The 15,376-nt window shown below is 36.5% G+C and overlaps 1 protein-coding gene across 1 annotated transcript in view; it reads right to left on the reverse strand.

The window, feature by feature from the left end:
- Enthd1 (ENTH domain containing 1) overlaps positions 1-15,376 on the reverse strand; it is a 109,353-nt gene that overhangs the window by 46,883 nt on the left and 47,094 nt on the right. Inside the window, exon 4 of the mRNA XM_020173463.2 lies at positions 8,017-8,140. Coding sequence (XP_020029052.2) covers positions 8,017-8,140 — 124 coding nt within the window. The remainder of the gene's footprint in view (positions 1-8,016; positions 8,141-15,376) is intronic.

Below are 15,376 nucleotides of genomic sequence, written 5' to 3' on the forward strand. Positions count from 1 at the left end.
CTTACTCAGTAAGTTCCAGCCATGCAGCAAGGATGGCCTTGACATATGTAGACTGGACAACATGAACATTCCCTCACCAAGGTGATCTGCCTACCTTGAATGCTGAATGCCCAAAATGCTAAGAGTGAAGGCAATATTCCACCACAGCAGGGAAAATAGCCAGTTACCTGGTGGCAGGCTGATTAGATTGGAGCCCTTCCATTACTGAAGGAGCAGGACTTTGTCCTTATAGAGAGGGACCCACATTGGAGGATGGATGGTTCTCAGCCTGCAGTCCCACCTGCAGAACTGTAAGTACATTAACAGAACACCTTATCTATTTCATAGCATCTCACCAGCAAGCCTGCATAACCTAGCCTAGGGTACAAAAAAGGTGCAAATGCTTCCCAACTCCTCCTTAGAATGGTCTCAAAACACGGCAAAGAGAATTTAAGAAAAGGAAATCCTGATTTCACTCAGTCACAGATACAAGACTCCTAAATAAATCATTGGTGAATCAAATTCAACAATATATGAAAAGATAATATATCACAGCCAAATTGAGTTTATTCCAGGAATTCAAGGTTGTTTTAATATTTGGAAATCAACTAAGTTATAAAATGAACAGTAGAAAGAAGAAACCCTGTAACTGTCCATATAGATGCTAAATGAAGAAAATTCCAAATATAGTCATGATAAAACTGCTAACAAATTAGGTTTGGAGATCTGCAAAAACATACAATAAATCTTTTACTGGCAAAATGTTGCACTCATTCTCCTGAAGATATAGACCAAGTCTAGGAGTCAGGGACTGTGCTTTCAATTCAGCACCACAAGTAGCTCCTCTCAGCATGGCGAGGCAAGAAAGCAGAATACAAAGTATATGGTTTGCAAAGGAAGATGTAAACCTGTTATTATTCACAGGCAGTATGATTTTCAATGTAAGAAACCCAGAAGACTCTGGGTAAATCAGGGAAATTGGTAAGAGTCAAGCAAGGCGCTTGCACCAAAAATTAATTTCACTCAGTTGCATCATCAACAGAAAGAAAGCGCAATTTATAAAATGATACATTTTATAGTAGCAATGAAAACAGATACTCAATTTACAATGTGATTAGATCCTTACAGACCCATTGTAAGTTGAAAGTATCTTAAGTGAAAAACGCATTGAATATATCTAACCTACAGCAACACAGCACATATCACACAACAGAGCACCAGTGGTTTTCCCCCGTGATCACAGGATGGATTGGAACCTGCAGCTCACTGCTGTTGTCCAGCACCACCACAGAATATCATATGGCATACTGCTAGCCTGGGAGAAGACCAAAATTCAAAACTGAAAGTATAGCCTACTGACTGTATATTGTTTTCACAATACTGTAAAGTTGGAAAATTGTAAATTGAACAACCATAAGTTGAGATTGTATGTATATCAAGCACTAAACCTAGCAAAAAATATATAGTAAACATATGTAAAAACTATGAAATTCATTAAGTAAGAATTGAGTGAATGGAATGATTTGATATTGTAAAAATGTCAATTGTCCAAATTGATTTAAAGATCTAATGCAGAGCCCACCAAAATTCCAACACGTTTTTTAAGGAACTTGACAGTCTTTTCATGTGGCAAAGGGCAAGAAATAGCCAAAACACTCCTGATGCAGGAAAAGTCATCAAGAATTATTACCCAGGTAAAATGACTAAAACCATTTACTGTTACAGGGATACTAGTATAAATGATGGAACCAAACAGAGAGCTGAGAAAAAGATCCCTACATGTATATAAAACTGCTAGAGGAAACATATGACATTGCAGATCACCAGGAAAAGGACAGTGTTTTCAAGAAATGGTGACAGGAGAGCTAGCCATCCATGGAGAAATCAAATTGACTCCTACCTCAATCATAAAACAAAATCAATTCTACATTAATGAGTTAATTGTGGAAAGCAAACTATAAAAAAATTTTAACCTACAAAGATTTATGTTCAGGTCTCAGGACAAAGAAGAAAAATTTTAATTATATAAGATACAAAAATATAAAACATAAAGAATAAAACTCTGCCTTATTAAAATTCAGAACTTCTTATATTCAAAACTCCATCTGAAGTGAAAAGACCAGTCATAAACTGGAAAAACATGCATGAGATGGAATGCTTAGCTTTCAGAATCAAGAACTCCAATAGATCAATTAAAAAATACAAACAACCAAACAGAAAAATGGTCAAAAGACATGCACAACATTTCACAGATGAGGAAACATGAGTGAGTCATATCAATGAAATATTTTAACATATGAAAATATGCTCAATTTCATTTTCCAAGAAAATATTTTAGAACAAATGAGATATCAATTCTTAACCACTAGATTGGCAACTTTTGAAAAATGGCAAGACCAGGGGTTAGTGAGGACTTGGAGCATCTAGAAATATGGAAAAAAATTGGCATCACCTAGCAAATGTAAAGATGCTCATATCTAACCATGCAGCAATTTTTTCACAAATATATGTCCTAGAAAACTTCTTGTCATGAGAACCTGGAGTCCTGTACACATTATACAAGTTAATAAAACAGCTCTGTTTGGAATACAAAAATGTGACACACAGTTCTGATGACAGTATTCTGCAGTATAGATAACAAATACTTTATAATAGATACATACAATGAAATACTACACAGCAGTGAGAGCAAATGACAACCACACACATACAGATGATCTTTAGAATATAATACTGAGTGATATGTCAGAAAAACAAATTTAGAATGACTATTTATACAAAATTCAAGAGCCTGTAAAACTAGAAAACATACTGTTTAGAGTACAAACCTATGTAATAAAACTATAAACAAAAGCAAGGAAGGAAGAGCACACAATTCAGGACAGTGACCTCTGTGGGCGAAGGAAGGGTAGGGTCATTGAGGCAATCACGAGTGCTGGTGCAGGGCAAGGGAGTAAGGTTTCCCATCTACACAGGCCAGCCCAGAGTGGGACCCACAGATCGCTGTGCCAACTGAGGAGAACAAAGGCAAGGAGACAAGGAGCAGAGCTGAAGATACTGTGCCAGAATAACTTCTTTACTTTATTTTCGCCTTAGGCTGAAACTGCCAAAGTCAAAACGTAGAAATCAGAACCAAATGTTGGCAGGATAAGTCAGTGAATTTGACAGAATTTGCCAATAGAAATTCAGAATAATGTAGCTTAGAATCTACATCAAATTGTGGAACAGCACAAATAAAAGTCTATTTTATTTGTGATGGGAGAAATGGTGTTACTTCATCAGCTATATTAAAAACAAAGAAATGGGACTGGAGGTGTGGCTAAAGTGCTAGACTGCCTGCTTTGCAAGTATGAAGTCCTAAGTTCAAACCCCAGGGCCACAAAAAAAAAATTATCAAAAAGACATAGAAGTGACCATTAATATACTAGTTAAGTAGAATAGGATACATTAATATGGTAGTATACTATTACAATAGTTGTGAGAATTAAAAACAGACCAGGAACAGAAAAAGGATAGATGGAAAAAAATAGCTGTTAAACAGGTACTAATTTGTACAGGTTAAAGAGTCACTTCAAAATAATAGAGAAAAGCTGAGTAGTCCATAAGTATTGTGAGACTACTGGCTGCTCCTACCTCTATCTACAACTATTCATAACACTTGAAATCCAGATGGATTAAATAACTCAAGCGATTAAAATAAAGCAATGATGAATATGCATTATGAACTTCATATATGGAAAGCTGCCTTTTAAAAACACACACCCAGAAGTGATGAAGGAAAAGAGTGCTGATACAAAATATTCAACTTCTATGAAGAGATGACTAAGAAAGCTGAAAGACAATTCACAGCCTGAAAGATGGTATTTGTAACACAAATTACAGAGGAAGAAAGGATTAGTAACATATATAGACATTTACATATAAAATACTACAAAATCAATTTAAATGAGCAATAAACAACACAAAAGAAAAATAGTTAATTATATAAACAGGCCATCTATGGAAGAGAAAATACAAGTGATCAATCTGTGGGAATATTCAAATTATACCTGCTATGTCATGCATTTTCAAGTGATAAGAACACAAGGCTTGAAACAAGAAGTGCCAGTGCGTGAAGGGTGACATCATACACTGCAACCTGGAACGTGAACTGGCACGGATATTTTGAGGAACTATTCAGCAGCATAATTAAAATGGAAACAGAAAAAGAAAAAAACAAACAAAATAAAATGAAAACAGGCATACATTATGGTCCAGGAAATTCCATTTTCACCCTAAAGGAACATATACCTATGTGTACAAGGCTATTTCCATTGAAGTATTATTTATAACAGTGAAAAATATACAATACCAAAATCGTCTATCAGCAGAGGAATAAACTATAATACCTAGTCACTACAGGAGTTTTTAAGAGAAACCTGGTAAATCTCCAAATATTGACACACTGGAGGATAGTGAAATGGTATTCTCAAGTTTAATACTAAGTCTCAGGAACACACAAAATAATGTTTTAAAACAAAATAAACTCAATTCTATATACTTAGAAAAATTTTTGGCAGTATTGGGTCTTGAACACAGGGTCTTGCACTTTCTAGGCAGGCACTCTACCATTTGAGCCATGCCCCCAGTCCTTTTTTCTTGCCTTTAGTTATTTTTCAGGTAGTGTTTTGTGGTTGTGCCCAGGGCTGGCCCCAAACCTCAATTTTCCTCCCAGGTAGCTATGACCACAGATGTGCACCACTATACCTGGCTTACTGATTGAGATGGGGTCTCTGGGCTGGCTTCCAATTGCAATCCTTCTGATCTCTGCCTCTCAAGTAACTAAGATTATAGGCATGAGACACTATGCCTGGAAATTCTATACACTTCTAAATGTATATGTAGGTATGTAAATGCAGGAGAAGATCTAGAAAATAACCACAAAATTGCTAATTAATTAACCCTGTGGAGGGAATCATTTTGGGGTCAGAGACAAAGGAAGTGGTTGCCTTTATGTAGATTGCTTGAATTTTGGAATATAAGAGTATATTCACTTATTAAATTAAATAATTGTAAATATAATCTGTAAAATTATTATGGTAAAAATTTAGAAGTTACATAATAGAGCTATGGGGAAATTCCTGTAGAAACATAGTGAAAGAAGAAATTAGCTTAGGGTATAGAAAGATTTTACAGCATCACTGATAGGAGTTTGTCAAGCATTTAAAATTTAGTGGAAGACTGTGGCAGATTACATTTTCCATTTAACATGAGGTGGAGATTCTCTGCGCCGGCTGGAGATGTGGAGGGGTCAAAGTTATGCCTTTTCTCAGTGATTATGCCTGCAAAGTGTGTCTCCAGCGTCTCTCCAAGATTTCACTATAGGAGGCTCGCTTTCTGCTTCCTACCTCTAGCCGCCATCTTGGAATCTCCCTACATTTTCCAGAGGTAACTGTAATAATATACATCCCATCCAATATGCCTTTCTTTCAATATAACACTGGCCCTCCTCTATGGAGAGATGGGTCTATATTCCCTGTCTGTTGAACTTGGGGAGAACTTTGTGATTGTCTTGATGAACAAAATGTGATGGAAACATCACAGCATGACTTCTGAGATTATTCAGCTCCTACTGGATCTTTACTTCACAGAATGCTCACCCTGGGAACCCAGCCACTATTCTGCATGGAAGCCCAAACTAGCCTGAGTGGAAAGACCACCGGGAGCAGGCTCACGTGGAGAGGAACTGAGAGGCCCCTGAGAACAGCCAACAGCAACTGCTGCACACCTGAGGGAGTAAGCCTTAGAGGGCTCCTGCCCCAGCCTTTACATTTCCTAGCTCAGGCCCAGACATACATCATGGAGCACAGATAAGCCACCCCCACTGTGCCTTGTCCTAATTCCTGATCCAGAGAACCCACAAGCAAAATAAATGATTACTTCACACCACAAAGTTTCAGGGTATTGTGTTACCCTGAAGTAACCCAGGGTTACCCAAAGTAACTGAAACAAATACATTTTAAAGAGAAGAATACAAGTAACAGAATGTCACAGAGCACTGAGAGTACTGGCAGTTTTGGGTAATAAGGCCAGAAATATTGGCATAGGACCAAACTATGAAAATTTTATATGACAATATGAAAAAAAATCACACTTGTCAGTGAAGAACTGCTGAAGGTTTTGAAGATAGGAAGTGAAGTGGTAAGATGTACATTTTGGCACATATTTAAAGTCCCAAGAAAGACTTACAAACAGGAAAAGATCCCTGATTAAGATGGATCCCCTAAATAGTGGGATCATCCTTCAATCAACATTTTCAACTTTTTCCTGTTTAGGGTTGCCTCTGCTGCTCATTTTTGTTCAATTTCACACGTATTAAAATGTTAGCGGGGAAAATTCACATTCTCATGAACACCTGCTTCAGATGTTTATAAGCAGCTTTATTCATAATTGCCAGAACTTGAAGCAGACATCCTGCAACAGGCGAATGGATGAACTGGGGTCCATCCTATTCAGCACTCAAAAGCAATGCGCCATCAAGCCATGAAAAGATGTGGCAGAATCTTCAATGCATATCACCAAGTGAAAGAAGCCAATCTAAAAGGTTTATAATGTATGATTCTAATTCTGACATTCTGGAAAATCAGTGGTTGCCAGGGGTTGAGGGGAAGGAGGGATGAATAGGCACTACACAGAGGATTTTAGGGCAGTGAAACCACTCTGTACAAAACCTTAATAGTGTATATGTGTCATTTGTTCAAACCCACAGAACATACAACACCAAAGTAACCCTAGCATGAGCTACAGACTTAGAATGACAATCATGTGTCAACACAGGCTCATCAGTTGTAACAAGTGTTATCACTCTGGTGTGGAATAATGGTAGTGGAGGAGGCCATTCATGTGTGTGGATACAGGGCATATAGAACTCTGCACTTTCCACTCAATTTTGCTGTGAATCTAAAACTGCTCTCGAAAAGAAAGTCTATTTTTAAAAAACTGTTAGGAGGGAAAAATGTTAGAATACAAAAAAGTTTTCCTTACCATTCTTTCAAGCTTCTGGATTTGGGATTTGTTTACCTCATTATATATATGATAAGAATATCAAACAAGCTATCTAAAAACTGTAACCATTCATAATTAACCATGTAAATGCCATCATATACAAACCCCCAAGGCTTTGGTTTTGGTTTATTAAAATATCTTCATCATTCTCATAACTGGCTTTATAGTAAATATTTATAAATATAAACTTGTAAAATAAGATCTATACTAATGCAGCACAGCATTTATATTTTGGATGCTGAGGGAAAATTTGAAGTGCATGGTCCAAGTAGAGGGAGAAGACAGAACTCAAACCAAGAGGAGTCACAGGATGCTTGGATACACACAGACGCAAAGACACGTAAGAGGATGAAAGGTAATAATGAGAGTCACTCATTCCTACTTGGCAAGAAGACCGTCCACCCGACTTGCTGAGAATATTGAGAGGAAAAGTATACTGCAAACTGGAGTTCAGGGAGAACACAAATAGATTGGATTGGCTTACTTGGGAAACAGATCCTAGAGAATTTTGATGAACCACAGAGCCCAGCTAGAAATTAAAGGTGCAAGTTACTGGCGACCAGCTTTGTGTCATTTTATACTGTGCCTTTCTCTAATGTTAATTACTCAAGAGCTGATTAGCAATTCATGGGATGTATGCTGTCCGTCTGGCCTTTGCACATTTTTGCTTAATGACTACTTTAAAAGATGTCATGCATCAAAAATAAGTTAAAGTTAATAAAAATCTAAAGTTAATTTTCTTCTTTTTAAAACCTGGCATAAGAGATTTAAGGCTTTTAGTTAATTTTGAAAAACTGAGCGGGAGAAACATTGAAAACAAATGGTAAAATGAGATTATAAGACTGCGTGTAGGCTGAATTATCATGACAGTCCTTTCCCTCTTTACCCACTACTGCCAAATGAACAAAGCCAAATCCTTCACTTATGTGTGCTTCCTTTGGAGTACTTCACACTCATGTTTGTGAATAAACTTCCTTCCCTCCATCAAATTACCTGCATCCCAGAGGTTGCAAACTTCTGCTTCCCCTTCTGACAACCACGTAGAGGAAGGGATGACACAAGGAGGCATTGTTGGCAAAAGTGGCTTTGGATCCTCATCATAAAATAGCATCAGGTCCTAACAGAAAATAGGAAAAAATATGAGAGTTAAAAAAAAAAAAAAGCAATCATCGTATGTTCTCCCTCATATGCGGACATTAGATCAAGGGCAAACACAACAAGGGGCTTGAACTTTGATCACAAGATAAAAGCGAGAGCACACAAGGGAGATATGAGGATAGGCAAGACACCTAAAAAATTAACTAGCATTTGTTGCCCTCAACGCAGAGAAACTAAAGCAGATACCTTAAAAGCAACTGAGGCCAATAGGAGAAGGGGACCAGGAACTAGAAAAAAGGTTAGATCAAAAAGAATTAACCTAGAAGGTAACACACATGCACAGAAAATTAATGTGAGTCAACTCCCTGTATAGCTATCCTTATCTCAACTAGCAAAAACCCTTGTTCCTTCCTATTATTACTTATACTCTCTCTTCAACAAAATTAGAGATAAGGGCAAAATAGTTTCTGCCGGGTATCAAGGGAGTGGGGGGGAGAGGAAGGGGGCAGGGGCAGGGGGGAGAAATGACCCAAGCACTGTATGCACATATGAATAATAATAAAAAAAAAGCAATCACATCTGGGATACTGACTTCCACTCAGTCAAGATAGAGATCATTTCCGTCACAACCATGAGGCTCCTTCCTGAGGTTCTTTTATAACCATGCCCACCTCCCACTGCCCCTAGATATCTGTTCCTACTAATCTGTTCTTACTTTCTATAATTTTGACACTTAAAAATGTATGTAAGCTTTGAGGATTGACTTTTTTCACTTAGCATAATTACTAGAGATTCATCCAGATTGTTGTGTATATCAATAGCTCCTTCTTTCTCACAGCTGAGAAATATCTATGGCATGGATGTTTAAAGCATTAAAGGATATCTGGGTTGATTTAGAGTTGGGCCATTACAAATAAAACTGCTGTGAATATCTGTGTACGAGGTTTGGTATAATGTAACTAAGTTTTCATATCTCTAGGATAACGAGTAGTGGTGCAATTACTAATCACATGCTCAGGTTTTATTTTGGTGGGACTGGGTTTGAACTCAGGGTTTTGCACTTGCAAAGCAGGCACTCTACCACTTGAACCATGTTTTGCTCCAGTTACTTTGGAGATAGGGTCTCACGAACTACTTGCCCAGTCTGGCCTTGAACAGTGATCCTCCTGATCTCAGCCTCCCAAATAGCTAAGATTACAGACATGAGCCACAGATGCCCAGCACATGCTCAGTTTTATAACAAATGGCCAAGCTGTTTTCCAGCACAGCTATACCATTGTGCATGCTTACTAGTAATATAGGACTGATCTGATTTTTTCCACATCCTCACCAGCATTTGGTATTTTCATCATATTATTTTAGCCATTCTGCTATTTCACTGCATGCTTAGACTATATTTTCCTTAAGGCTCACAATGCTGAACATCTTTTCACATGTTCATTTACCATCTGTACTTGCTAAAATTACTGCTCATACCATTTTTGATTTCCAGTTTGCATTTTGTCAAATGCATCATGAGATCTATGATTTTTTCTTTAGTTTATCAATAGCTTATCAAAATATGAATATACTTTCAATTCAACTCAAGTCTGTTGGGTTATGACCACGTCTTCTATTTTACATTCCTATCTGCTTTCTCTCATGCTAAGAATCCCAGTTCTCAAGGATGTCAAAGATGACACAAAGAAAGCATCTCAAGGTTACCTATTTCATTCAGCCCACACTGTACTCCCAGTAATCTCAGAGCAAAAATATCAACATTACAAAACAAAAACACCAAATAACTGCAAGGTACATTTATTTATTTTTACTTTATACTTTTGTGGGTAACACTTTGTAATTATGTAAAATCTTTCCAGGTTTTCAATGACAAACCTAAAAACAAGGTACATGCAATGAAATTTAACTCCTATTCCTCCTTTCCACCTTATTCCCTCTGTCCTATTATGGATAATTTTGTATTTTAATTTTATGGTTTACTTTTACATGTTAGTTCTTCAATATAAGCAAATGAGAAAATCCAGGAATGGAGCTAAACATAAATGGATACTATGTAATAAAAGCCATAAATTAAAGGGGAAAAGATGGATTATTCAAAAAGTGACATTGAGAAAACAGATTATTATTTGTAAAAATAAAAATTTTAAATGAGTATCTAATGTTCTTCAGTCATCAAAGCAAATCCTTAGTAGGTAAGATTTAACATTTTAAGAATTGAAGCATTAACAATAAAAACAGCATGGTACTGGCACAAAAACAGACATGAAGACCAGTGGAACATAATAGAGGACCCGGATATGAAGCCACACAACTATAACCAACTTGTCTTTGACAAAGGCGCTAAAAATATACGATGGAGAAAAGACAGCCTCTTTAATAAAAACTGCTGGGAAAACTGGTTAGCAGTCTGCAAAAAACTGAAACTAGATCCATGTTTATCACCTTATACCAATATTAACTCAAAATGGATCAAGGATCTTAATATCAGACCACAAACTCTAAAGTTGGTACAGGAAAGAGTAGGAAATACTTTGGAACTAATAGGTATAGGCAAGAACTTTCTCAATGGAATCCCAGCAGCACAGCAACTAAGAGATAGCATAGATAAATGGGACTTCATAAAACTAAAAAGCTTCTGCTCAACAGAAGAAATGGTCTCTAAACTGAAGAGACCACCCACAGAGTGGGAGAAAATATTTGCCAGCTACACATCAGACAAAGGACTGATAACCAGAATATATAGGGAACTTAAAAAACTAGATTCTCCCAAAATTAATGAACCAATAAAGAAATGGGCAAGTGAACTAAACAGAACTTTCTCAAAAGTAGAAATTCAAATGGCCAAAAACACATGAAAAAATGCTCACCATCCCTAGCAATAAAGGAAATGCAAATTAAAACCACACTAAGATTCCACTTCACCCTTGTTAGAATAGCCATCATTAGCAACACCACTAACAATAAGTGTTGGCGAGGATGTGAGGGAAAAAGGAACCCTCTTATACTGCTGGTGGGAATGTAAACTAGTACAACCACTCTGGAAAAAAATTTGGAGGCTTCTTAAAAATCTGAACATAGATCTACCATATGATCCAGCAATACCACTCTTGGGGATATACCCAAAAGAATGAGACTCAGGTTACTGCAGAGGCACCTGCACACCCATGTTTATTGCAGCACTATTCACAATAGCCAAGTTATGGAAACAGCCAATATGTCCCACTACTGACGAACGGATTAAGAAAATGTGGTATTTATACACAATGGAACTTTATGCAGCCATGAAGAAGAATGAAATGTTATCATTCACAAGTAAATGGATGGCACTGGAGAACATCATTCTGAGTGAGGTTAGCCTGGCCCAAAAGACCAAAAATTGTATGTTCTCCCTCATATGCAGATATTAGATCAAGGGCAAACAAATATAAATCCTAACTTTGCCATATCCTGTCTAATGCACTTAGACTCTAAATGGACTGATGGAGTCAATTCATCTTTAGCAAATTAGAATGTCAGACACCTATCTGGTCCCAGTGGAATTGGAATAACAGGAGGAATACTTAAGGTGCATTTTACCCCCTCCTGTTTTCCACCCCACATTCTAGTCTAAGGTCTTGTAATATAAGTCATAGCTTCATTTGTCAAGGGCTTTCTGTACACAGATACTTTGGCTATATGATTCTTTTGTTTTGGTTTGGTTTTGGTGGTACTGGAGCTTGAACTCAAGACCTCATACTTGTTTGGCAGGTGCTCTGTTGCTTGAGCCAGCCCAGCTACATGATTTGCAATCTGTCATTTCTACTCCTTACAGCATATCGTCTCCCTTTCTCTCAGAGATGAGAACCCAGACACTGCCGACTTTAAGGTGTTTTACACTATCAGTCTGTCAAAGCCTTGGCCATCCTTAGGCAGTGTTCCTGAAAAATACTGTGGTTAGCAAAGCTGTAGATGTCAGGCCAGAGCTTCATGAGTGTTCAGAGGAGAAAACACTCATGAAATGAAGTGGGGAAAACAAAGGAAATTGCATTAATTCTGTTTTTGAGACAGAGCTAGAGAGTATCCATTTCCCAAACAAACCAGTCTTTATCTCTAAAAACTTGCTCTACACAAGGGAGGTATGAGGATAGTTAAGACACCCAAAAAACTAGATAGCATTTGTTGCCCTCAATGCAGAAAAACTAAAACAGATACTTTAAAGCAACTGAGGCCAATAGGAGAAGGGGACCAGGAACTAGACAACAGGTTAGTTTGAGAAGAATTAACTTAGAAGATAACACACATGTACAGGAAAGCAATGCGAGTCAACTCCCTGTATAGCTATCCTTATCTCAACTAGCAAAAACCCTTGGTCCTTCCTATTACTGCTTATACTCTCTCTTCAACAAAATTAGAGATAAGGGAAGAATAGTTTCTGACTGGTAGAGAGGGGTTAGGTGGGCTAAGGGAGGGGACGGGGGAAGGGGGGAGAAATGACCCAAACATTGTATGCACATATGAATAAAAAAAACCGCAATGAACTAAAAATATGATGCTTTTTTTTTCCTTTTTTGGCAGTTGAAAAAAAATTAAAAAGCCAGGATTATTCATTATAAAACTAAACATACTTTTATAATCTTCCAGCAGTGGCATGTGAATGTTTATAGCAGCTTTATTTGTGATTGACAAAACTTGGGAGCAACCTTCAGCAGGTAAATGGATGAAGTGTGGCACATCCAGACAATGGAGTATTATTCTGCACTAAAAAATGAGCTATTAATTCATAAAAAGACATGGAGGAAACTTAACTGCATGTTACTAAATGAAAGAACCCAAAGTGAAGGGTTATGTACCAAAGGAGTCCAATAATACAACCTTTTGGAAAAAGGCAAAAGTATGGAGATACTGAAAGAATCAGTGATTGCCAGGGTTTGGAGGAAAGGAGGGGTTTACAGTCAGTGCATGGAGGATTTTTAGCGAAATAAAACTACTCTGTATAATGCTACAATGGTGTCATTACTCATTTGTCTAAACCTGTATGCTGTAGAACACCAATGGTGAACCCTAATGGAAACTACAGACTTTGGGTGATTATGGTGTGTCGGTTCACCAAATGTACCATTCTGGTAGAGGATGTTGATAGTGAGGGAGGCTGTGTTACAGGAGGGATAAGAGGATATAAAGAGAAATCTCTGTAGCTTCTGTGTAATTTTGCTGCAAAATTAAAATGGCTCTAACATGTAGTCTTTTTATCAAAAAGCCAAGGTGACCTTTTATAAAATCTTACAGTAAGGAAAGCCTTTCTTACAATACTTAAAACCCAGAAGTAATAAAGGAAAGATAAGTGAATTTTACCACATAAAAATTGAAGACTTCTATAAGGTAAAAAAGTCATAAATCAAGTAAAAAATCAAATGAAAAACTGAAAATGAATAGACCAATAAAAACAATGGGCTAATTCTTCAATAAATAGTTAAAATGTTAAGAGTCTGGGGATGTACCTCCATGGCAGAGTGAGTGCTTTGCATGGGTGAGACCCTAGGTTGGATCTTGCCCAAAAAATTTTTTGTAAGAAAAAGATGAGAAACCACATAGGAAGATGAGTAAACAACATGAAAAATTAATAAAAAGAAACACTCATGAAAAGTTGTTCAATCTTACATATAATTATATTAAAAGAAAAAAGTTCTACCTCCTCATACTACCAAAAATGAAAGAAAAATGTCAGTACTCCCTATTTGCAAAGATAAGAAGAATTGCTTTGATACACTATGAGTAGATATAAGTTGGTACAATTTTTGGGATGGCATCTTGGCAGTAGCTTTCAAAACTAAAAATAAGTACTGCATAAACTTTCAGCAAGTCTATGTTCAGGACAGCATCATAAAAAAAATATGTATGAGGGTTTTTAGTGAAACATTGATTTTAATAAATAGAAACATGAAAAATTCTGACATGACTATCAGAAGGGAATGATTAAATAAATTAAGATTAATTTATTCATCAAAGAATACAGTTATATGTACTGATATAGAAATAAGCTCATAATATATACTTCAGTGAAAGAAGCTTATTTTGGAAAAGCATACAATGAATGATTACATTTATTATGTGAAAGATCACTAAGATATACTGCTTAGTTCTAAACAGTCTGCAGAGCAATATATATTGAATGATTCCATTTAGGCAAAAAAAAAATTGTGTTCACAGAAAATTTCTGGAAAAAAATTCATAAAAACTGCTAGTAACAGTTGCCTCTGAAGAGAGGAACTGCAGGAGCAGAGGAGTAAGGACAAACTTTGTTCTTGAATCTTTACCCTTTTATGTTGCTTGTACTTTTTGCAATAAGTTTTCTGTAACTGAAAAAGAAATAATAAAAGTACAAATGAAAAATAAGGACTTTTAAGCATGAAGCAGTGATGTAATAAAGAGACAGAGGAAATGATGAATAAACATAATTAGAGAAAGCACAATTTCCATTTCTCTAACAACTTTGATGTGTTCAAATTTTTGCAAATAAAATAAACAGCATAGCAATAAACCAAAGGGTAAAAGTTCTGTGTTCTTCATTAGCAAAATAATAAGTAGAAGCAGTAGGAGGCAAACATTAATCATCTACCACTATCAATTTAGTAACTCACAACTACACTGAAGGTTTTGGTCAACCTTAATTTTGTGTGAACCACTTCACAGCATTCCTTATCAGTTGCTATGGAAACAACCATGACCAAAAAAAATCACAATCTTATTGTTCAATCTCTTCAATCAAAAAAGAAGAAAGTCTTTTGAGGTGGTAAAAAGCTGCAAATAGCCTTATTAGCAAGTTTAATAATAAAAATTCTGAACAGTATGAACAAAGAAAACAGACCTGTGTCTGTCATAAGTGGAGACTTACTTAGTTTTGAAAGTATCGCTTAGGCAAACACAGTTGTACTTTTGAAAGCTGTTAAGAATTTTATTTACTGCTTTTAAGATAATTTTTCTTTCATTTGTAGAGAGAGAATAGTTAAAGAGGTTTCTATTTAAAATTTTTAGAAGATATTTTTAAGCACTCCTTGTTCTGCCTAAGCAATCAACGTTTCTTTCTTGTTCTGTGCCAGGAACATGAGGATGTTAATGTACATGCAGTTCATTTGCAATGACATTAGCTTTACTGTTGACTTGCTAGATTATTTCTTTTGCATTTTAAAGGCGCAGAGTACTGAAGAGGACATACTGGGATTGCACCAGATGCTTCTGACAGTATAGGAGGAGATGCTTGTTAACAGGATGCTGGGCT

This window comes from Castor canadensis, chromosome 8 (assembly GCF_047511655.1).
Source record: "Castor canadensis chromosome 8, mCasCan1.hap1v2, whole genome shotgun sequence".
In the NCBI taxonomy this organism is placed as follows: domain Eukaryota; kingdom Metazoa; phylum Chordata; class Mammalia; order Rodentia; family Castoridae; genus Castor; species Castor canadensis.